The 25,568-nt window shown below is 44.0% G+C and overlaps 1 protein-coding gene across 3 annotated transcripts in view; it reads right to left on the reverse strand.

Moving 5' to 3' along the window:
- Positions 1-9,365: 9,365 nt before the first annotated feature.
- Positions 9,366-25,568, reverse strand: part of AKAP12 (A-kinase anchoring protein 12) — a 103,403-nt gene continuing 87,200 nt past the window's right edge. For 2 of the 3 annotated variants that reach the window (XM_036871262.1, XM_036871263.1), the window contains 2 exons: positions 11,429-16,454; positions 9,366-10,422 (listed from right to left, as the gene is read on the reverse strand). In XM_036871262.1, coding sequence (XP_036727157.1) covers positions 11,437-16,454 — 5,018 coding nt within the window. In that variant the 3' untranslated portion in view covers positions 9,366-10,422; positions 11,429-11,436. Of the gene's footprint in view, positions 10,423-11,428; positions 16,455-22,932; positions 23,144-25,568 lie in introns of those variants that run through there. The other variant, XM_036871264.1, reaches the window with a different exon arrangement.

Below are 25,568 nucleotides of genomic sequence, written 5' to 3' on the forward strand. Positions count from 1 at the left end.
AGAGTCCATTTCTTGCTGTGTCTCCTCCTCTCTCGATCTGTTGAACTTTGGGCAATTCCCCTACCCTGAGTGGTACTGTCTCTATTTGTAAAATGAAGACAATAATTGCGTTGGATCATAAGATTGTGAGAATCAAACGAGTCAACAACATAAGAAGATGCTATTAAGAATCAGGGTTTGACCACGCATGGGTCTAGATATTGTCTTATCCAACTTTTTTTTACAAGGAGGTAAAAAAGAGGCTAAGAAAAAAAAAAAAAAAAAAAAGAGGCTAAGGTGTTTGCCTAAAGATGACATGAATACAGGCTATATAAACCTAGATTATTAAATATTAAGAGGTTTCTACCAATTTCATCTTTTTTTTAAAAAACTGCAGTAGTCCCCACTTATCTTCAGGGGATACGTCCCAAGAACCTGAAACTGTAGACAGTACAAACCCCATATACCCTATGTTTTCCCTATACATACATACTTAAGTTTAATTTATTAATTAGACACAGTAAGACAATATTTGAATTGCCAGCATCACTGCTCTTGCGTTTTGGGGCCATTTTTAGTAAAGTAAGGGTTACTTGAACACAAGCACTGCAATACCCTGACAGTCGATTTGATGACCCGGAAGGCTACTAAATGACCAACAGGCGGGATACACTAGGCAAAGGGGTGATGGACGTCCCAGGAGGGATGGAGTTGGCGGCACAGGATTTCATCCTGCTACTCAGAACAGCCGCAATTTAAAACTTATAAATTGTTTATTTCTGGAATTTTCCATTTATTCAGACGGAGGTTGACTGCAGAAAGTGAAACCTCGGATAAGGGTACTACTGTATATTCATATCTCCCAACTTAAATGAGAGTCTTGTGCCTAGTTAACTTCTCTGAATACCTGAAAGGGAAGATCAAGGTGTGCCTCCACAGCCCTTCAGGTAGACAAGGGGTCTTGAAGACCAGAAAGTCATGGGAATCACAAAGGATCTGGTGGATGGGGAGAGAGGGGGTGAGTGCCTGCACCCTGATGGAGATGGAAGGGTAGGTATTGTGTTCACCTACTCATGCTGGAGTGCAGGGGCTCTTAGCAGCTTGCGGCCACCTCCTCCATGTGGCAGACCTGGACAATGCCAGTTCCCTCCCCAAACCAAAAGCTGAGTACAGATAAGGAAGCCCACCCTACCCTGGGATGCTCGGTACCTATGTAATCCCAAGAGGCTATAAACTAATAATTTATTCTGAGTTTTTGATGGTACCAGTTTAAATAAGCTTTGGACATTTCAGTTGATGGTATTGTTCCCAGTGATTTTGAGGTTCTTGACGTCTTGTCACAGAAAGAATTCAATGAGAGACAGAGTTACAGATAAGAAGTGGATTTATTTAGAGAAGCACACTCCACAGACAGAGTGTGGGCGATCTCAGAAGGCAAGAGGGCCGTGAAATACGACGTCGTTAATTTTTATGGGCTGGGTAATTTTATAGGCTAATGAGTGGGAGGATTATTCCAATTATTTGGGGAAAGGGGCGGAGATTTCCATGAATTGGGCCATCGCCCACTTTTTGGCCTTTTATGGTTGGCCTCAGAACTGTCATGGCGTTGGTGGGTGTGTCATTTAGCATATGCTAATGTATTACAATGAGCATATAATGAGGTACAAGGTCCTCTGGAAGTCAAATCTTCTGCCATCTTGGACCTAGTTTCTTCTAACCAGTTTTTGTCATGTCCTATGGCTATGTCACTCTTTTAAAGGTTGTGCCCTGCCCCCTTTCCTCCTGTTTCATTAAGAGCAATCTGAACACCTAAGCTTTAGAATTAATTTGAGCTGCCATTCTCCATGCTTTAGCCCTTATTAACCCCACTGGTTCTATTACTTTTCCTTTCTTAGGGAAAACAATAAACGACTCATTCAACAGATGTTGCTAAATGATAGATTCATAAAGAACTGTAGGATTTTATTTTACCATAGGAAATATGGCTTTAATGGGAATAAAGCATTCCATTAAAATGTATTCTTCAATAAAGCTGAAAAATAAATAAACAAGGTAGCTTGGATAATGATAAAAGAATGGTGGGTAGAGTGGACCTCAAACCTCCTTGTTAAAGTCATAAGAACTAGCCACCATTCTTTTTTGTAATTTCACCTTGCAAGAGAGGGGAAGAGCTGAGACATCCAAAATAAACATTTCAAGTTCAAAATGTCAGACCTCAGTCATGCGTTTCAGGTAAAATACTAAATTGCTGTGTTTAAAAAGATATAGGCACTTAGAAGGATGATTGCGGAGGATGGTATGTGCGTGGTACCTCCTGAAATCTGGCTAGGAATTGAGATGGGGGAGCGGGAGCCCCCTCATACTAATTCACTAGGAGTGAATTCTAAGACAAAATTATGTGTACAGGGAGTACAGTTTATTGTAATGAAATTTAACTTGCTCTTCGGGTTGACTTTGCATTTTTATGACAATTTTTGCTTTGGTTTAGTCCTCCATTTTGGTCTAGAACAAATTATTGCTATATATCACTTGCGGGTAAGCAAGATTTAGGCTTGGAAATCTTTAAGCAAATAAAAAATTAATTATCTTAAGATACGATCAATGAAACTCCTTTTTCTAGAACTAGCTCCTAAAAGACAACTGGAAGACTATCACTAAACTGTTAATAGCTCTCTAAATAAAACAAAAACTAGGGTCTTCCCTGGTGACACAGTGGTTAAGAATCCGCCTGCCAATGCAGGGGACACGGGTTCGAGCCCTGGTCTGGGAAGATCCCACATGCCATGGAGCAACTAAGCCCGTGTGCCACAACTACTGAGCATGCGCCCTAGAGCCTGTGAGCCGCAACTACTGAAGCCCACGTGCCACAACTACTGAAGCCCCCCGCACCTAGAGCCCGTGGTCCGCAACAAGAGAAGCCACCGCAATGAGAAGCCCCTGCACCACAACGAAGAGTAGCCCCCGCTCGCCGCAACTAGAGAAAGCCCGCGCGCAGCAACCAAGAACCAATGCAGCCAAAAACAAAATAAATTAATTTTTTAAAAAAATTAAATATAAATAAATAAAAATTAGACTGAAAATCTTTAGTGTGGAAAAAAAATGGATAAGGATGAAATGATATTGTGGTTTCGTTCTCCTCTAGCAGATCAAAAAAGAATTTTTTTTGGCACCTTGTGCGGCATGCGGGATCTTAGTTCCCCCACCAGGGATCGAACCCCGGCCCCCGGCCGTGGAAGTGCAGACTCCTAACCACTGGACCGCCAGGGAATTCCCGAAATATTTTTTAACATAAAGAATAGTTATTAAATTTTTGACTCAAGCTTGTGCTATTCTCTGGAAAATATTCAAAATCTACCCTGCCTAAATTCCCTGGTTGTTGTGAAGACTGATCCTTGTGAAGAAGGCATTACAAACTGAAGGGCTGAACCTGGGGAAGCAAGATCCTTCTTTTTTTGTTTGTTTTAAACATTTTTAATGGAGTATAATTGCTTTACAATTGTGTGTTAGTTTCTGCTTTATAACAAAGTGAATGTTATACATATACATATATCCCCATATCTCTTCCCTCTGGCGTCTCCCTCCCTCCCAGCCTCCCCATCCCACCCGTCTAGCTGGTCACAAAGCACCGAGCTGTTGGGGAAGCAAGATCCTTTATAGGGTGTCTGTGTGCTCCTCCCAACAATACTGTCAGACGTGTGTCCCATGTTTACAGTTGAGGAAATTGAGGCCCAAAGAAGTTAACGAACTTTTCTGAGGTCACCCAGACAGGATTCAAACCCCCATGTGGCTCAGATGCTATATTCCCCAATGTGCAAATATTTCTGTGGGCGAGAAGCAACTGGGGGGAAGGGTTGTCAGGAGAGGGGTGGGGATCTGGAAAGGGAAACCTTTTTCACCTGTTAACCTATTCATTCTGCTCTTGAGGCGATTAACTTAAATCTGTTTTATTGCCTTTGCTACAGTAGTCCTAAAACTTCAGCACATCAGAATCTTCTGGAGGGCTTGATAGAACACTGCAGAGTATCTGATTCAGTCGGTCCAGGGTGGGGCTGAAGAATTTGCACTTTAAACAGGTTCCCAAAAGATGATGATGGAGGTGATGATGCCAGAAGCAACATTCTGAGAACAACAGCATCGCTATACAATTTGTGTTGTAGTGTTACTGCCTTTTCTTGGTTCTACTTTCTTCTCAGAATTGAAATAACCAGGGGAGGGACTTCCCTGGTGGCCCAGTGGGTAGACTCCGCGCTCCCAATGCAGGGGGTCCAGGTTCGATCCCTGGTCGGGGAACTAGATACCGCATGCACGCCGCAACTAAGAGTTCACATGCCACAACTAAGAAGTCCGCGTACCACAACTAAAGATCCTGCATGCTGCAACTAAGACCTGGCGCAGCCTAAATAAATAAATAAATAAATAAATAAATAACCAGGGGAGCTAATAAAGGGCCAGAAAGGGATCTGTGCCATTTCCAGCATGCTTCTCTCTTTGAAGCAAAGTGCTCCTTAATGAGATGTGTGCAACGTACAGATTGGTGCATGAGCCCTTAGAAATGCATGTTTGAGAGGCCCTAGAATTTATTTTAAACCTTCCTGTTCTCATTCTAAATGCCTTTGTAATCTCTGAGCACAGAAAAGATCATAGCCATAGTTACCAAATACCCTAACTAGTTTTTGAGGTCACCTAGACAATCCTCCTTACTCTAAGAGAGGCAAGGATCTGGATGAGGAAACAAAATGGTGGTAATTACAGAGTCCAGGTCTCCCAATCCAGGGCCCTTTCTGCTATCATCACTCTGCCTAGGAAACCCTTCCTTGCCGTTAGTCATTTAAATTTATTTCTATAATTTTCTTTGATTAGCAAAAGAAAAAAGACTTAAGAGTCCTTTTATCTTTCCGTTTAGATTAAGATGCCCAGAAGCAGACAAAGGTCACAAGGTAGCCAGCCAGAGAGAACTGGGTGCCAGGAGGATGCACGGCCTAGGGGGTCCCGGGAGTGACCGGGAAGAGACTGCAGGTTTGGCCCCCTCCCAGCCAGAGTCCCCCACCCCACGATGCATGCACCCCACCCCACGTTGCATGCCCCCCACCCCAGTCTCCCTGGCAAGATGTGCCAGCAGGCCACAAAAGCTGAAAAGGCAACAGGGAGAGGAGGAAAGATAAGAAGTGCAGATGACACACAAAGAGACCATGTCTGAAAAAGATGTTTATGATATTTGAGGAAGATCAGTGTCATTATTCTGAATCTTCCAAAATACTCAAGGACACAACAGTCATCAGGTTGCTTCTAATGGGTGGTTTTATTAAAACTTCTCTTCTAATTACTAATATTAATGTACTACGGTGGATTTTGCTCTTTACTTTGTCAAGCACCTTCACAAGAGGAAAATCTTGTGAAGCACCTTGTCATGCATTCTGAAATGAGGAAACGGCTGTGACAGGGTAAGTGAACCCAACAGCCTCAACTTTCTTAGTCACCAAAGTTGGTACATGAGCTTTTAGGAAATGTCGTAGGGATCTGTGTAGGTTATCTCCCCCTCTGTGTCTCCAACGACGTAGAGAGGACAGAAGAGCCATCGATGTCTGTCCTGCCTGAACCCTTTTCTGTTTATAAGACCCATAAAGCCAGATACTGGTCCTGCATTTTCCCTTGGGGATCTCACAGGCCTCTTAAATTGAACACTACCCAAACGGATATCATCACCTACCTCTACCCACGTCAGTATGTGGCTCCATATCCAGGTTTTCAACGCAGAAACTTCATTTTTTTTTTTTTTAAGTTTGTCATTTTATTGCTTGGGGGGGCGGGCGGTGTGTGTGTGTGTGGTGGGGAGTTGGTTGGGTTTTTTTGGTTTTTTGGCTGCACCTCGTGGCTTGCAGGATCTTAGCTCCCCGACCAGGGATTGAACCCAGGCCCCTGCAGTGAAAGCGCCGAGTCCTAACCACTGGACCACCAGGCAATTCCCCGGAAACTTCATTCTTCAGGCTAAGCTGTTCCTATGACAAATAATCAGGTATCCTGCCTTGAGGCCACCTCCTAACATCTGTTGACCCCCTCACACCCCTCCAGCCAGAGTGCCGCTACTTTAATATAGGCCATTTTCAGCTCTTGCTAGATTATTATAGTAACATGTTAGCTAGTCTCCTCCCAACCTCTGGTCTTTAATTCTCTAGAAGCAATTCTCTAGATGCATTGGCATTTTAGGTAGAGACTCTCTTTTTAAGAAGGGCTGTCCTGGACCTTGCAGCATCACAAGCGTTTGGTCCCAACTCATTAAAATTCAGTAATACCCTAGCCATTGCGATAAACAAAAACTCTACAGGGGAGTGGGGCAGAATCACAACCACTAACACTGCCTTGGGAATGGCAGAAGGATAGCATCATTTCTCTGCTAAAGTAATGATATCTTAAGATAAATCCCACTCCTTAAAATGGCCCGCTGGCCAACACCGTAGTACCCTTTCCATAAGGCCTTTACAAAGAACCCTAACTGTGTCCAGGTCTCAAGTCCTAGAGGCAACCCCACCTGCTTTCCCAGGAACTAGGTGAGCTCCTGAGGCTGACAGTGGTTAAGTAGGATCAAGCACAACGTGGTTTTTAAATTGGCCTAATTTAAAGGATTGTCGTTGTGCTGGTCAATTATACCAAGTTATTTGGGATTATTAGAACAAACAAGAAAACGCACAGGGGTGAGTTAGAGCTAGGACTTAGCACTCAATATCCTGTTGTGGGAAAATAACACCTTGGGTCCTAATTTCATCATTTATGAAATGTTACTCTACCTCTGGTCTCCAAATATGAGTACAATATAAGGAAGCTTCTCTTAAGTTAAATGTAGTACTTCTCGTGTTAAAATTTTTCATGTCAACAAGAAATGGGAGAATATGCGAAGTCATGAGATTACCTCAGTCCTAAGTGTAGGATACTGTACAGATGCCTGTTATATTTAAATATCAAAAAAAGGGGTTGATTTCTAAGCTGTGACAGCACTAACAAAAAAAAAAGTCATGATTATCTTTATCTTCACCACCATGCCACCCCCAAGTCCTGGTCACCTTAGCTAAAACCTGTGCTATCACATAAGGGCTGGTGATCTATATCTCAACTTTCTTATTTATAAAAGGAGAGCCAGGTCATTTTCCTAATTATAAGAGATGGTAAGGAATTTGGTGATGAGGAGAAAACTTGCATTTGCGCAAAAATTGTGCCAGGCTATCCAGCAGATTCATCTCCAGAATCACACTAGAAATGAAGACATGTGACATTGGTCACATTCAGGTGCCAACTTCTTACTTCCTGGGAATCCTTGGACTGTGTCCATTTCCTTTCTTGCAGTTGGATGAGGGGTTTCTAACTCTGGTTCTGGTTACCGGTTGGGATTTCAGTGTGTGGCTATCCAAAAACTACATGAAACTGTGTTCATTTTAGGGAGTTGGAGGTGAGCCAAAGGTTTAATGAGAGTCTAATTAAAGGGACCCTGACCCAAAAAGGTGAAGAATCACTGATAGAGACTTCTGTGCACTCACACAATCTGAGATACATTCCAAACTCTCACGAAGCTTTGTGGACAGTATCTCAAAGGATGATTTAGTTAAAAGTAGAAGTGAAATGTGTGATGAATCTCATAACAGCTAAGAGCAATCAAAACTGAATTATGGTGAAATTATAGAAAGAAAATCCATGGCATTTAATTAGGTTGCATTTTATTTAGATAAATGAAAATTTGCCCCCCAAACAGAACTAGGAATCAAATACTGTCTCAGATTAAAAAGGAAACTGCTAAGCTTGAAGCTTACACTGAAAAGCTAAAATTTCCAGCCCTTCCTTCACTCACTACCTGTAGTTCCAAACATCAAAGGGAAATACCGGAAAAAAGTATCTGTGTGACAGAGAGAGGCAACTCGGGTGTACCATTGGCAAAAGAACCTGAGGGGCAACATTTTATATTCTTCGATTACAAGAAATGGCGAGAGTTTACAAGTCTTGCATTGCTTTCTATTGAACATGGCTCCTTAGTAATGCCAAAAATAGCAAAGTTTAGGCACTTGCTCCAACTTCTGCAGTTTGCATTTGATTATTACATACTTCACAAATTAACAGCAGCTTTAGAGTTATAATACAGAATTGTATTTCATGCTACTGTTAATAGCATTCCTCCTGTTAATAAAACAATGATGCTTAATGGACATAGGTCCAGAGCTTGTACGGAAGTAATCCAGGGCACATCAAGAGCACAGTCACGAAGCAACCACCACTGGAAAACCAATTGTGATGGCCAGAACGACCTGGCCACGTGTATTAAGATAAGACCAAATACAAATGGGATGAAGTGGCAGGATGGAATTTAAACCCCCCAAAAATGATTACCACAAACTACACAAATCTTTAATCTGTTCAAAATAGCACGAAGTTTCTTCCTGCCGTAGAAAGGAAGTTAGTTGATATTTAGAAGTATAATGGACTCCTTAAAAGCTGCTACCATCTCCAAATTTCAGTTGATCTTCAAAAATTGACACCAGCATTTGGATTTTTTTAAAGTACCAAGTTGGAAAAAGAAATATCTTTAGATCAGAGGGTGTTTTTTTAATTTGGGGATTTTAAAGTTTAGTAATTAAGCACAAGTGGCTATTATATGTGTGAAAAACTCCCAAAAAGATACTAAATGTTTTCCAACTACAAGACCATATGCTGTTACCATGAGGGGGTCTTTCTAATATGGCCAATTTTTTTATCGTAGTCAGGTCTGTTGGTTTATGAGAAACTACTTTCCAGTTTTGACAGCAAACTGTCTTTCTGCTAAAAGACTATTCTAGTTTTGCTAGAATGTTATACTTCAAAATAATTTAATTGGCAGTTGAAATTTAAGTTCTCAAACTGGAGTACTGAGTTTGAGTACAACTTAAGAAGTGTGCACACCAGGCCAGTGCTACCCATGAAAAACTGGGACTTTCTGGTAGATGGGGGATTGTTCTTTGTGTAGCACTTGTCTGACAGAATCCTTTAGGTATTAGCGTGAATCAGAAATCATTTTGACACTTTAAAAATTTTTTCCAAGATCACCTGTTAAGTAAGGCATTTTTACTACTAAGCCTTCTTAAAATGTCTTTCTAGAGACATTTGTCATTAACAGATATTAACAAAGAAAACTGACTTTTTCAGGAAGGCACCACCAGATGGTAGTATTGTTTCAGTACCGTCAATCTAAAAAGCTCCTGGTTTATTTCAGCAGATCCCTCTCTGCCTCTGACTTCCTCTGATCCCCAACTCAAACTGGTGTAAACTGGTGGCATCGTGTAGTGACTACATTAGAAACTTCTAGCTTCTCTGCTTTTAGAATGCAGTAAACATATGTCCCAGGCTTCCTATTATCTAATAAATCCAACAAATCTAAGTGAAGCAAATGTTTTATTGAAATCAGCTGTCAAATCACAATTTATCCAAATGATAATGCTACATTGTTCTTAAGAGTGGGCACAAATATGGCACAGACACAATCCAGCATCTATCAAAATACCATCTGTAAAGAACCTGACTTATTTCATGCTGTGTGTGAATGTGGTCCAGCATAGAAGGTAGACTCAAAACCAGTCGATTTTTTTCTTGATAACATGAAAAACATTTCACTACTTTGCCTCAAAATTAAGCACACTCATCTGTCCGTAACAACCATATAACAATTAGCAGAGAAGACTTCAAATTAATCTGCTACTGAAAAAAACTTCCTTCCAACCTCCACTGGGGGGACAGAAAGAAAAATTTCCCAGTAACAATGGAACATTCTATATGTTTTCCCCCCAAAAACACTTTTTATTTTTAGTGCACTGTGCATAATAGGAAAGTGACCAATTTCAGAGTGATACTAAACACTCTGAAAGGACATAATCCTTAGTGAATTTTAAAACAAGAAGTGTAGCTTCTGATCAGGAATGTTAATTCTAGGAAGCTCTGTTTTCAAAGGTTGTAACTGAGGCAGACAGCTTCCTGAGACTTCACTGTGGTTACATGCCCCGTCGTATACTGTGTGATACAGAAGGAATGCACTATACTGTAATTACCTTAAACATTAAGAAAAAAATATACAATAGATACAGAAGGAGGATTACTTAAAACATACACTTAAATACATAAAGAATGACACTCCAGTTTGAGAAGCAGAACTAGGTATTGTCAACTCCAGTTCCGGGCTAAGAATTAAGGACCTTGAATCAGAAACATTATATGGTACCAAGGGAAAATATCAGGGTGGTCTTGAAAGGAAGAAATGTTATCTGGCTACAGCTCCCGATGAAGCCTCAGGATTGTCAGGGGTTCTCTAGAAATGAGAGCAGTTGATGTTTCTGTTCTTCCGTTCCCAAAGTTCTGTTAAGATTGGTCTCGTCAGCAGCATTCGTTTTCTTCTCCCACTCGTCTTCACATTCTGGTCTTGCAAATACACAACTGTAACTGTAGAAGAAAGTCAGAATCAAAAGTAAATAACATCTCCTTCGCCTCCCTCTTTTATTCAACAACAGAAGAGTTGTGAAAGTGAGTTGTAGCCAATGGGAACCCTAGTGAAAACCACAGTTTAACTCTGTAAGAAAGAAAGATGGTGAAGGTCCATAATACAGCATCCTCTGCTACCCGAACACCAGTAGGCAGGCTCTCACATGCCCTGGAAATTTTTTTAACTGCTTCTTACTACTGCTGGAAGAAATCCAAGTTTTCCCAGAGAGCTATAAACTAAGTTTCAAGCACTACCTTATAAACCTACTTTGGACTTCTAGTTATTAAAAAAAATGCAACAAAGTAGCTGTGAGCACAACATATTTCTTATGTCTTTGAGCCAAACACACACACACACACAGTCACACTGGGGGTAAAACGAAGTCATTACTTTCAGGACACCAGTAAGACTGAAGAGCATGTCAATAAGAAAAAGGAAACTAACCCTGGGGGCTTCCCTGGTGGCGAGTGGTTGTTAAGAATCTGCCTGCCAGTGCAGGGGAAACGGGTTCGAGCCCTGGTCCAGGAAGATCCCACAAGCCACGGAGCAGCTAAGCCCATGCACCACAACTACTGAGCCTGTGCTCTAGAGCCCGCGAGCTGCAACTACTGAGCCTGCGTGCCACAACTACTGAAGCCCGCACGCTTAGAGCCTGTGCTCCGCAACAAGAGAAGCCGCTGCAGTGAGAAGCCCGCGCACCGTGACAAAGAGGAGCCCCGTTCGCCGCAACTAGGGAAATCCCACGCGCAGCAACGAAGACCCAATGCAGCCAAAAATTAATTAAATAAATAAACAAATAAAATTTTAATAACCTGGATCTCCTAGTCTGGTTGAGGGTTATTTCCCCAGATGTAGGTTCTGCATAAAATCCTAATTATTTGAATTCCTGCTTCCCTCATAACAAATCTGCCATCAGATGACAGAAAAGAGGGCAAAATTACTTTCAAAAAAAAGGAAGTTACTTACGTGATGTTTTAGGATTCTGTGGGTTCCGGTTTTGCCGGTTCTCTCTCTTGGTCCTGTGTCTCCTCCTGCGTTTGTGTTTTGATCTCTTTTTCTGACTCGCTCTGCCCTTTTTCTTCCTGAAATTCTACTTCCTGGCCATCTCCCTTCTCTTTCAGTTTGGGTCCAATTGTATCTGGAGACTCGCTGGTTGAGTCTCCTGATGCCTCAGCATCTTCCGGGGCTGAGGTTTGGTTCCCGGGGTCATCAGCAGCGTCATCTTTTTCATCTTCTTGGGATTCAAACGGTGACTTCTCTGTTCTTTCTCCAAACCCGGCACCACCGTCATCTTCTGGCACAGACTTTGTTTCAGGGGCTTCTCTCTTTTCCTTGGATGGGAAAGCTACCTCTTCAAGCTGCTGGCCATCTACCCGGGAACTTTCTACCCTAGTGGCCGCCATCTTCTCTAAAGCTTCATTCACATCTTTGGAAACATCTCGATGGGTGTGCTCCCCGGCACTTAGTGGGGACTCCTCTTTGGCTTCAATGGTTTGTGTTTCATCCAATGTGCAGGCCTGAAGTTTGCTTTCTTCTTTCTCGATTTTCTGCCCAGCCTCCTGGCTGTCAGCTTCCATCAGTTGAGCCTGGGTCTGGAAAGCAGCGGCCGCTTCTTCTGTACTGCCCAACTGGTCAACAACCGTCTGAATTACGTTTTGTACAAGCTTGCAGCTCTCTGTCTGAAGTTTCAAAATCTCATTTTCAGCCTTTAAATCTTCCTCTCTTGTTTTGCTTACTCTGCCTTCCTGACAACCAACCTGCTCACTGTCTCCATCTGACTCCCATTTCTGTGATGTGGTTTTATCTCCTTCCAGGTCAGCGATGATGCCTTTTTCAGGCGTAACAGATACTATTACCGGTATTGATATGGCCTGAGACTCAGTCCCTGTGGGCACCGCATCTTCTCCCGGCTGAGCAGGAGAGACTTCGTCTTTTTCTGAGGACTTTTCTTCCGGTACTAAACGTGCCTCTGCAGATTCCAAAGTTTCCGCTGTTTCTAAAATCTTGATAGCTTCTGCTAAGACCTTCTCCCCCACTGCTGCAGCTGTTAGAGCTAATGATGCCTCAGAGCTTTGAACTTGAATTTCTGTGCATACCTCTTCCTCGTGAACGGGCAGAGAAGAACTTCCTTCAAAACTGATGACTTCCTTTTCCCCGTCTATGACGGTTACATTCACTGCCTGAACCAGTTGCTTAGTGAGCTCTTCACATGTGGTAACAGCTGGTTTGCACTCAAGTTTCTCTTCATTTACTTGAGTTGGCTCTAATTCCGTTTTGTCCCTTTCCACTTGAACTACCCTCTCTCTCTCCACTGGGGTTGGAAGAGACTTAGCAGGACTCTGGAGTTGGAGATCATCATTCTGAAATTCAGCTTTTTTCGTAACTTCGTCCTCAAGGGCAACTTCAGTTATCTTTTTCTCGGTTATCTCTGTGTCAGCAGACACCACAAGTCCTTCGACAGATGGCTCCTCTTTGGTTTCCTCATCAGCACGTCGGCCGGCCTCTTGAATCACCTCAGTCTTTGAAAGGATGGGTACAGTTTCCACTGTTACCTCTTTATCTGTATGTTCTAGAACCTCTTCCATTTCTGAATGCTTTTCTTCCTGGGATTGAAAATTGGAAGGTTCTGGAGGCATCTCTTTCAGTGCAGGAAGTGCCTCACCTTCTGTGACCTGGTATTGGGTACCGGATAGAACCTCACCATCTTCATCGATTTCCATGATCTTGGTCTGCTGGCTTACATTTGTAGCTTCAAAATCTGGTGCTTCCAGATCTGGTACCAGTACCAGATCTGGTACTGGGGTGCTTCCATTGGTCTCACTGTCTGTGAGGGTTTCAGCTGAGTCAGGAGCAACAGCCTGTTCTGGGACAGTCTCTGGTTTTACCGCAGCCACGGTTTCAGCTGGACAAGTGCTTGTAAGCTCCCTGGCCTCTGCACTCTCTGTGCCTGGAGGAACTTTTTCCAAGCTTTCTGGGGTGGCCTGTACAATCACCGTCCCCTGTGTCAAAGTCTCAGTTTTCGTTTCTTGTACATGTACTTTGGATGCTCCATCCATTGCTTCCTTCCAATCGAGTGCATGAGAATCCTCTTCTGCTTCTTCCACCTGCTCCAGTATTTTTGCTTGTCCTTTCTGGGTTGTCTGGATGGTGTCGTCTAGCCCTCTGGCGTCAGGCAGCTGTGATTCTTCTTTAACTTTTTCTGCAACGGCCTGCAGCACCTCTTGGGTCCTCTTCGCCTGGTCTTCCATGTCGGGCACGCTGCCCTCCACCTCCTGAACCGGTGTTGCTTCCTCGGTGGTGTCTGGAAAGTCGGTTAACTGGGAAACAGCCGAAACCATGTCGGTGGTCTCTTCAGCCCCAGAGGCTTCTGTGGCTTCTTCAGCACAGGATGCCTCTGTGGTTTCTGCGGCCGTCAGAGCTTCAGGGGCCAATTCCACCTTGCTGGCGATTGTGTCATCAGCGGCCTCCTGGCTCTCTGGCAGCGTTTTGGTATCGACGGGGGTTTCCTCTGCAACGACTTCTTCTTCAAATACCTCCCCAGATGGTGACTTGTCTTCGTCTTCTGCTTGTTCAAGAGGTTCTGTCACCGAAGCAGAGATCCAGGAAGGTGCCCTTTCTTCGATGTTGGTAACGGCCCTCGTCCCGTCCATGACAGCCACAGTCACGGTGTGAACCAGACTCTTGCTGAGCTCCTCCGACACATCGACAGCCAGCCTCTGCTCGGGGCCCTCCTCGCTCTTCAGAGCCTGCTGTGCTTCTGTTTTCTCCCTTTCCACCGCATCGTACTCGGACAGAGGCACCACGGCTGGGACGTCCGAATCGTCCTCGTTGACCTCCGTTGGGCCCGTATCTTCCATAGTCGCTTGTTCTTGTTTCCCATCCAGCCTTTTCTTCCTTCGCCCAGGAATAAACTTCCTGATTGAAACCCAAGACTCTTCTTTCCCCAGCTCAGCATCTGAGGCTGAATATTCTAGGCCGGACCCAGCTACCAAGTCCTCGCTTTTCTCTTCCAGTTTTGACTTCGATTTTTTTCTCGAGGTGACTAATCTTTTAAATGACTCCCAGGTGGAGACCCCCTCCCCTTCGCAGGGGCTGCCGGCCTGCTCGGGTGAGGAACTTCCTGGGGGCTGGTCATGGTCTTGGGAGCCGGCAGGGAGCGCGTCTGTGACCGGCTCCCTGTCTCTCCCTGCTTCCTCTGGTTTTTGGCTGTCTCCTCCTCCCAGGGGTTTTGGTCCCCCTTCGTCGTCGGAAGAGGATGCTTTTCTTGCTCTTTTCTTGGATGACCCCACACAAATCAGAGCTTCCCAGGACACGGAGGTGTCAACCTTGCGCTTTGGCTCTTCCGGCTTCTGCTCCTCTCCGTTTCCCTTCCCCTCTTCCTGCACTTCAGAGGCGGCGCTCTCCGTGGAGGACAGGGTGGCGCTCTTGACCTTGTCCACTTCGTCCTCCTTGTCACTTTCAGAGAGCCTTCTCACGCGTTTCTTGGGCGTCACCATCTTTTTGAAAGATGCCCAGGGGGTAACACCTTCCCTCTTCTTCTCTCCGTCGGAAGTGGTCCCTTCCTCCGTCTCCCCGTCCTGGGGGGCCTCGGCCACGCCTTTCTCCAGGCACGTGATCTCCTCGGGCTCTTCGGGGGACGAGGCCGAGCTCTCGGCCTTGGGTTCGTCTGGACTGTCGGGAGAATCCGCTGAGGCTGGATGCTGCTCCCCGGAGTCCTCGTCTCCTCCTCTTTTCCCTTTCTGTTTCTTTCCAGAGAGCTTTTTTAAGCCGCTGCTAGTGAACAGCTTCTTTAAAGGGCTTCCCTGCACCTTAACTCTCTCCTGCGAGGACGGCACTTCCGCCTCCCCGACGATGCCCTCAGGGGGCGTGGGCGGCGCTTTCGCGTCTGCGCCTGCGCCGAGCTCGGCCGGCTGGGCGTGGTCCCCGCTGGCGGCGCCCGCCTCTTCCTCCATCCTCAGCGGCGCCTCGGTGGGCTCGGCGTCCTGGAGGTCGGCGTCCGTTTCAAGCGGTTGCTCAGGCGGCGAGGGCTCTACTATTTCTTCCACCTGGGCTTTCTGCTCCTCCGTGTCCTTCTCTGCAGTGCTGACGTGGACCTCCGCGACAATCTCTACTTTTTCATCGAATACTTCCGTTGCTAACGGGGCGGGTTTCTCTTCGGGAGGTGCTTGCACTTGGTCTTCGGGGGGCAGCTCCACTTTTTCATACTCAGCCGACAGCCTGGCATCCTGGGCACTCTCGCGGGCCTCCTGTGAGGGCGGCCGCTCGGAGAGATCTTCCGTCTTCTCGTTTTCTTCTGTGTCTGCCTTTTCTGGCTCTTGCTCCTTTTTCTTCTCTGAAGCCTCCAGCTCGTCCTCCCGAGCCTTCCTGAAACTGGTCTTTTTTCGCCAGCCGGCCCAACCTTGAGTGAAGAATTTTTTGAAGGGCGATGCGGTTTCGCTGGCCACTGGACTCGTCGGAGAGTCTGGAGATCTGGCGGGTTCTTTCTCTTGTTTTTCTTCTTCGTCTTTGCCTTCCTCGGCTGGTGGAGCGGACTCCGCCTGAAGGGAGACTTCTGGGCGGCTCTGCTCGTGTCTGGGCGTCTCTTCGGGTTTCTCTGTGGACTCTTTCAGTTCAGTGTCTTTGGGTGTCGCATCCCCCGTCTCCTGGCTGGGCTCCCGGTGATCACCATACCCGTCGGACCCTCCTGGCCCTCCGCCTTCCTCCTTTTTGACGGTGAGGAGCTGCACAGCGTCAGACTTTTCTGTCTTATCCTTTTTCACAGTGAATTTGAAGCCGACAAACTTGAACACCTTCTTAAATCCTACGTCGTTCGCCTGGGCCTCAGTGGGTTGCGTCAGCTCGTCTACACTGCTTTCTGAGGCAGGGGTCTGTTCCATCGTCTCAGGCATTTCCTCCTGCCCCTCCTTCGTGATGTCTTGAACCGCTGCTGAGTCAGCAGCCATGTCTTTGTCTGAGTCCCTTTCACTCTCATCTTCAGACTCTCTCTGTCCAACTATTAAAAAAAAAAAAAAAAAGAGAGAGGGGGTGGGGAAGAAAAAGGTTGAAAATGATTACAATTCAAGACAATTAAATATTTAAAAAACACGGCCAATGAATACTTCCTTTAACATCAGGCAGTTCCAAGATCGGGTAATGGTCTTACCAGTATCTGTAAATCTCAATAGATTAGGCAAAAAATTAGTTATAGGTAAAGCGGCCGCAACATCACTAAGGGTAGGTCAACCAGACGGCGTATGCAAAATGGAATCACACGTCACACCTAAGATCTAGAATCCATCAAGCTTTAAAGATAACTTCCACTTTATAGGAAATATAAGGTTAGAGAAACTAAGCTAAATAAGTACCTAGACAAATCTAAAGGAGGGGCATTCTATGTGATAACTACCTGGCCTGTTCAACAAGTCCCCAAAGGCGACCAGAGCTCCTTGGGGAAATTCTGGGCTAGGTCAGGGAAAGTACAAGGAACATTTTATTGTGACAAAAGGGGGTGCTCAAAAGCTTGGGGGGGTGGTGCATATCCAAAGGACACAGGAGCCAGCTTGAAAGGGCTCCTGCTGGCCAAACTTTGAAGCGTAAAAAAAATAACAACAATGATAGGTTATAATACATTGAATAAAAATAGAATCTATGAACCAAGAGTGACACTACAAATACAACACTGTAAATCAACTATACTTCAATTAAAAAAGAGTGATACCAAAAAAGTAAATGTGAAGCAGGGGATACTTCCTTATGAAAAACCGCCAATCAATAAATTTAGATATAACTTCCACTTTGGTCCTTAGAGTCATTTCTTTAGAATTCAGAATTCTACCACATCAAGATTCATATTTATTAAGGACAAGAGTTAAGAAAAACGGTTCTTTTATAGACAATTGCTCAGGCTCTTCCTAGGCCGCAGCAAACTGCCGTTCAGCCTTGAAAATGCAGAGCATCACTGTCTCTGAACACGTATTTGTATCATTCATCAAACAATTAACTTAAAGGAAATAATATAAGTGGATTTTCGCTTGCAGTTGATTTGGAGAGGAGAAAGCCATGTTTTACTTCACTTCAGCTGAACTGAACTTTCTCAGTTGCTTAGAAAAATAAAAATAATTTCTCATTGTATAAAATAAATGCAACACTGTTTCATGGCCAATGAGGTTACTCTTTTGAATGTGGGCCTGACTGAAGGCATTTGGAACTAGTCATATCACTATTAAAATCAGCTATTCAGAAACAAATTTTAAAAAGACAGGAATTAGGGGGAAAGTTTTTAATAGATGAGACTTGGAAGCAAAGCAAGGAAATTGACTGGCTGTAGCTTAAGCGGTTGCCTTGTTTGATAAAGCCTAGTGGCTGTTTGTCAGTAGGCTTAGAAAAACCATGTTTACTAACAACATTCTAATAACTCATTCAGTCAAGAATCAAGAGATGCTAAAACTTTTGGGTGAAAGGTTTCCAGCACACTTACAGTTTTAGAGTATCAACACACAGATTTCTTCGTTTCAAAAGCAACAACTTCCTTTATAATGGAGAAATCTGCCAGGCACCACCTTAACCAAGCAATCAGAATTAACATCTCCAGTAATGGGACAAAACTGTCATCATGCTTCGTGATGTGAGGCACTGAGAAGGCCAATAAATCACCTACACAGTACTCCTGACAAAAATGTTTAACAGAATTGAATCGTGTGGAAACAGACAGCAGCCCACATTGAAGCCTGGCCTGAAATATAAATGTCGCAAAGGACAAAAATCAAACATAAATACAAATGGATTGTCTGCAAGTAACTTTCAAATAGTTTAAGGAGAGAGAATGAGGGAGTACGGGTAGAGGAGAAAGAAAATGTGGTAAAATATCAGTGAATGGTGAATAAGGTCAAGTGTATATGGGTGTTTATTGTATTTTTCTTTAGGTTTGAATTTTAAAACTTGTTGGGGGTTAAAGAAGCGAGTCAATGTGATTTGATAAAGGGTGGGATTCTGTGCTAAATTTAAAAATTTAAGAAACATAACAACCAGAGACAGCAGGCATGGTCCTGGGTTGGATATTTGTTAGGGCAAGCCAGCTCAATTTTTGGGTCTCCTTGGGATACTCGATGTGAGATTAGAGGAGATGAACTCTTACCAAAATGAAAGGGTAGAAATTTTGACTGAAGAAAAGCAGGTTACCAAACAGTGTATGTACTATGACCTCACTTTGGTTTAAACTCTCTCTCTCTCTCTCTCTCACACACACACACACACACACACCCCTCACATACGACTTCTGGAGGATGGGAATGTGAAATATTTTAGTTTTGCTTGTCTGAATTTTCTCATTTTCTATTTAGTATTGCTTTCTGTAATAAACAAAAAGGTCAATTAAAACTGACGCACAAAAAGGTCCCAATAATGTTGGAACAACATACTTCATGCCTGCTGCACAAAATGAAGCTTAATAATTATAACCAGTTCCAATACCAGTGCTTAGAACGTGGCAATAAGTATTTGAAATACAGAAATATGTGGAAATACAGAAACCATATGCATATCCAAATGCATAAATTCCTTTAATTTACATCATCTTATTTCTCCAAGAAAATAATTTTATACTTTATGTGAAATATTACAAACCTATGTCTACAAATTTCCATTTTACTATTTATTGGGTTTCATTTTGAAAGTGAAGCCTAGAAAGTTCACTGAAAAACTGTCCAAAGTACCACCCAAGTGAAGACCAAAGCCCGCATGCAGAGCCCTGTTTGAACATGCCTTGTACTGTGCTAGAAATCAGCCTGAAGTCCTTTTCCCCTTGCTTTTTCTTTTCTAACATTACCAGATGTATGGCTAATCACAGATAAAACCTGTGACCATCTGGGCCTCTTCTTCTGCAGAGAGGAAGGAAGGATACTGAGGAGGCGCTCTGACCCTGCCCACGTACTTACAGGGGTGGGCAGGGCCTCGGCTTTGGTGACAGTGCGTAGTTGTCTCTGTAAGAGTTTTTTTTGGGAGTTTCAGCCAATTCTCATTTTTTTCTAACTGATATCAGCATCTAAGGTAGCATTAAAAAATAATAATAATAAAACCAAACTGAACATTTATTTTTTTTTTTTTGGCCTCGCCACAAGGCTTGCAGGATCTCAGTTCCCCGACCAGGGATTGAACCCAGGCCACGCCAGTGAAAGCTCGGACTCCTAACCACTAGGCAACCAGGGAACTCCCCGAACTGAACATTTTTTTAAAAAATTCATTTATTAATTTATTTATTTTTGGCTGCGTTGGGTCTTCGTTGCTGCCCGTGGGGTTTCTCTAGTTGCGGTGAGCGGGGGCTACTCTTCGTTGCGGTGCACGGGCTTTTCATTGCAGTGCCTTCTCTTGTTGCGGAGCACAGGCTCTAGGAGCATGGGCTTCAGTAGCTGTGGCGCACAGGCTTTAGTTGCTCTGCAGCATGTGGGCTCTTCCCGGACCAAGGCTCGAACCTATGTCTCCCGCACTGGCAGGCAGATTCTTAACCACTGTGCCACCAGGGAAGCCCCCCGAACTGAACATTTTAGGTAAGGAAGGTCTGAAGAAAAACCAACTTGACTACTTTCAAGTACACTTCTTAAAGGGAACTTTTTCCTTTTCTTTTTTAAAAAAATCAATTTGAGAACCAAACACTGAACTCTAGTTAATAACATGCATGCTGAAGTGTTTAGGGGTGAAGCATACTGATGCCTGCAACTTACTTTGCAATGCATAAAAGAGAAGTAAGACGGACTCATGAACAGATACAAGGATGGATAGCTGAAGAGATATGTGAGAAGGCAAGTATGGTAAAACATTAATTATACAATCTAGATAAATATACATGTCTAATATTCACTTTTCTTTCAACTTTTTCATATCTTAAAATTTTTCATAAATAAATAAATTTGGGGGGAAAAGCTCCCCAGGTGATAAAAAAAAAATCACTTTGAAATACACATTTGTGACCAACTTTAGACTTTATAAACAATAAAGGAGGACTTCCCTGGTGGCGCAGTGCTTAAGAATCCGTCTGCCAATGCAGGGGACAGGGGTTCGATCCCTGGTCTGGGAAGATCCCACATGCCGCGGAGCAACTAAGCCCGTGCGCCACAACTACTGAGCCTGCGTGCCGCAACTACTGAAACCTGCACAACTAGAGCCCGTGCTCCGCCACATGAAAAGCCACTGCAATGAGAAGCCCACGCAGTGCAAAGAAGAGTATCCCCCGCTCACCACAACAAGAGAAAGCCCGTGCCCAGCAACGAAGACCCAATGCAGCCAAAAATAAATTAATTTTTAAAAAAGGCCCAATACAGCCAAAAATAAATAAATTTATTTTTTAAAAAAAATAAAGGAAAAATTACAACCCACATTAAATACTGAGGCAAATATCCCAAGAGAAAGAAAAATTCAGACATATGTGATAGACTGTCCAGAGTATCCAACCCTGACATTCCTTTCCTTCTGGGAACACTTTCTCCCCATTATTTCTTTTAAAGTACGTATAATCTTCTGAAATAAGAAGAATATGCTGTTTATTTATCTCTTGTAAAAATAAAATACAGTGTGTGTGAAAAAAAAAGAATATGCTGTAAGTTTCCATTTGTTCCTATTATAATCCAGTTTATACAGTTAAGTCTAAGGATTTCTTGAAGTTAAGTGCATTTCGATGAACTACTTTACAAATTTTCCCAATTATAAAAGCATACTCATCAGAGAACTTTCTGCAAACACTTCTAATGCAACACAAGAGATGTGACCTTTTTTTTAAAGATGGATGATACCATTGGAAATACACTAGAGGAAAAAGTCAAAGCCCAATAATAAACTCTATTCTACTATAAATTTACTAGTAATGCACACATATAAAAATTAAATTTCCTGCCAGCAAGCAGGAGGTAAAAACACTCATTAACTAACCTCTCTAGAAACCATTAGAAAATGCAGAGACGTTTTGCTAACATAGTAGGAGAAAGTAGGTGTTATACACACACCATTTCCCCCCTGTTTCCCCTCCATACTCCTAAATCTGTGTTTCAATTTGAAACACCTTTTATAAAACTCTGGGATGACTGGAATGTTTACAGTCAAAACTCGGGAAACAAGGATGAACAGCTGCTAACTGGTATTACAAAACAACTATTGATGGTTCCTTATAGCTTAGCAATATTCAGATGTTCTCTTTAGAGTGTTATATGGCTGAACCCATTAAAAAGAAAAGTATTTAAGATCACAGGAAAATTTAAAATCCTAACTGGTCAACTGGTCTGCAGTCTCTTTTTACCTAAGTAATCCTAGGAGCTACTATTGTCAGAACAATCTTCCAGACTGGGCAAGGCCCCTGCTGGCCCAGATGGTGCCTTTGTGCTTTGTGCAAAAGGCTGGAAAAACCCAACTCAGCCCTGATTTCCACTTGCCTTCTGTACCAGCTAGACCTGTACAGACCTTACAGAGAGGCCCTGTTTCCTAAAATACCCCTTTGATCACATCATGAAGCTAGCTGCCAAACATCCCTAAGGGCTCCAGGATCTAGGGGAGTGTCTTCTAAACTACTAACCTGGCAGCCACGGCTGTCTAAATTACATTCTAACATATAAGCCAACTTAAAAAAAAATTTTTTTTTATTGGATATATGCATATGTATAACTGATTCACTTTGCTGTATACCTGAAACTAACACAACATTGTAAATCAACTATACTCCAACAAAAATAAGCCAACTTTGATCGCACACTTGCGCTTTAGAGATCTGTAACCTGCCTCAAACTACATGCGGCCACGTGGCTACCCACTCAGCTGGGAACCCGCAGGTAGTGAAACTTAGATCATTTTTTTCAGCCTCGTTTCCTATGACTGGGCCAGGCGCTCGGCATGCTGCAGCCCAAGTAGCAAGGCCTGCTCCGTCCTGTTCTGCATCCCCCATTTTGCTCGCCTGCCTCTGGGCTCTCCGGGGGTGGGGTGGGGGGGAGCAACTCTCTGGTCTTGCCTAAATCCTTGTGATTTTTCGAGGCCTGTATCGTTTTCTACCTCGCCCGCCTGCCGGGCAAAGACCTTCCCAGGTGACCCCAGCCTGCACAATCTCTATGCCAATCCTCACCCCCCTCCTTCTAGGCCATTGTCTTCCCGGATGTGCCTCTTTCCGGCAAGAAGCAACATGCAGCCTAGGGCCTCCCTTGTGCTGCGGTTCTCTTTTTCAGTCTCCGGGCGAGGTGCTGGCTCAGAGAGTGCAGTGTTCGGGCACACGCTCCGCGGGCCTCAGCGAACCCTGTGGAGTCCAGAGGGTGGCTCTGCAGCCCTGGGCATGGTGTCCTGTGGTGTCCCTTCCTAACGCCCGCCCCTGCGCGCTCCTGCGCCGGCAGCTTGATCAACGCAAGGGAAAGGAGGAAGGATGGAAACCCACACACCCATCTAACTGACACCTCGGGGGGCGCTCCCGGCGATCCGGCCCGCCAGGCCCCGGGGCGAACCGCCGCTGGGGGGCGCGCGCTACTCACAGCAGATACTCCAGCAGGGCATGGCGCGCGCCGCTGGCCGGCAGGGGCAATCCGACAGAGGCGCCGGAGGCCCCAGCCTTCCTCTGCCGGCTGCCCCATCGCTGCATGGAGACGCCCCCGGGGGAGTCGCGCGCGTCACAAAGGGCGCAGCCTCCTCGTCAGCCTGCAACGGGAGGCCCTGAGCATCACCCCCAGGGCCCCCTCTTCCAGGCGAAGCCCGCTAGATGCCGGAAACCAGCCAAACCTCCCTGGCCAAAGGCCGCCAAACCTCACTGCCGCAGCGTTCCTGTACTGCCTCTCTCTTATCCGCACAACATTCCATCGAGTAGTTGATCCAAAACCCGCATTGCCTATCGGTGGCCCAGGGCATGGCAGGTACCTGTGCCTGGGCGGGTTTGTTTGTACGTGCTTTAATTTCCTAAGTACTAGAATAAGAACTGGGTTCCCATTACGAAGCTATCATTTCCAATCATAGAGCCTTAGAGCTGGAAAGCAGAGGTCACCTGGTCCCCCCAGCTGGTTTACAGGGGAATAAACTGACTTCAAACATGGTTGTATGTGGGAAATGCAAAACGGTATAGCCACTTGGGAAGACAGTGGGGCAGTTTCTTGCAAAACTAAACACGCTCTTACCATCTGATCCAGCAATTATGCTCCTTGGTTTTTCCCTAAATATTCTTGGTATTTACTCATACCCACATTTGGTATGAGTTGAAAACATGTCCACACAAGAACCCACACACGGATGTTTATAGCAGCCTTACTCACAATTGCAAAAACTCGGAAGCAACCAAGACGTTCTTCATAGGTGAATGGATAAATAAACTGTGGTATATCCAGGCAATAAAATATTATTCAGCACTAAAGACAAGCTAGCAAATCATGAAGACGTGGAGGAGCCTTAACAAGCGCATATTACTAAGTGAAAGGAGCCAAACTGAAAAGGCTATGTACTGTACGATTGCAACTCCACGGCATTCTGGAAAAGGCAAGACTGTGGAGACAGTAAAAAGATCAGTGTTACGGGGGTAGGGAGGTGGGAGGGATGAACAGGCAGAGCACGGAGGACTTTTTAGGACGGTGAAATACTCTGCATGATACTCTAGATACATGTCATTATACATTTGTTCAAACCCACAGAATGTACACCACCAAGAGTGAACCAATGTAAACGAACCCACACCAATGTAAACTATGGACTTTGAGTGATAATGATGTCAGTGTAGGCTCATGGATGGTAACAAAGGTACCGCTCTGGTGTGGGACGCTGATAGTGGGAGAGGCTAGGCATGTGTGGGGTTAGGGAGTATATAGGAACTGTACTTTCCACTCTTTCTTGCTGTGACCCTAAAACTGCTCTAAGAAATAAAGTCTATTTTTTACAAAATGGTAAACACAAAGTTTGTCTTTTTAAAAGAAAAGTAAACTCCATGTACTCTCAAAGCATTAAAATTCTTATTCTCCAAGCATTGTAACTTTGCAATTTGTAAATGCCACTTATGACAAGAAAAATTATTTAGACATGTCAACACCTACACTTAAGAGAAAAATTGCTATATGTCTGATGTGGACAGCAATTCAAATTCTATTTCAGTGTAAAAAGCAGTTTTTTCATGGTTACAGTCATGAAAGAAGAAAGAACACATATATCCTACGCACCCACTCAAAGATAATGATTCAAAAGATCACCTGAGTACACCTGTAACTTATGTAATATTGTACATCAACTCTACTTCAATAAAAAAAATTTTTCTAATGTTGTAAGATCACCTGACCATCATTTTGTCACTTTGTCAAGGTAAAGACTGGATAAAAGCAAGAATCAATGGGTGCTGGACTTCCCTGGTGGTGCAGTGGTTAAGAATCCGTCTGCCAATGCAGGGGACACGGGTTCGATCCCTGGTCCAGGAAGATCCCACATGCCGCGGAGCAACTAAGCCCATGCACCACAACTAATGAGCCTGCGTGCCGCAACTACTGAAACCTGCGCAGCTAGAGCCCGTGCTCCACCATATGAAAAGCCACTGCAATGAGAAGCCTGCGCAGTGCAAAGAAGAGTATCCCCCGCTCACCACAACAAGAGAAAGCCCGTGCCCAGCAACGAAGACCCAATGCAGCCAAAAATAAATTAATTTTTAAAAAAGGCCCAATACAGCCAAAAATAAATAAATTTATTTTTTAAAAAAAATAAAGGAAAAATTACAACCCACATTAAATACTGAGGCAAATATCCCAAGAGAAAGAAAACTTCAGACATATGTGATAGACTGTCCAGAGTATCCAACCCTGACATTCCTTTCCTTCTGGGAACACTTTCTGCACATTATTTTTTTTAAAGTACGTATAATCTTCTGAAATAAGAAGAATATGCTGTTTATTTATCTCTTGTAAAAATAAAATACAGTGTGTGTGAAAAAAAAGAATATGCTGTAAGTTTCCATTTGTTCCTATTATAATCCAGTTTATACAGTTAAGTCTAAGGATTTCTTGAAGTTAAGTGCATTTCGATGAACTACTTTACAAATTTTCCCAATTATAAAAGCATACTCATCAGAGAACTTTCTGCAAACACTTCTAATGCAACACAAGAGATGTGACCTTTTTTTAAAGATGGATGATACCATTGGAAATACATT

This window comes from Balaenoptera musculus, chromosome 12, assembly GCF_009873245.2.
Source record: "Balaenoptera musculus isolate JJ_BM4_2016_0621 chromosome 12, mBalMus1.pri.v3, whole genome shotgun sequence".
Classification (NCBI taxonomy): domain Eukaryota; kingdom Metazoa; phylum Chordata; class Mammalia; order Artiodactyla; family Balaenopteridae; genus Balaenoptera; species Balaenoptera musculus.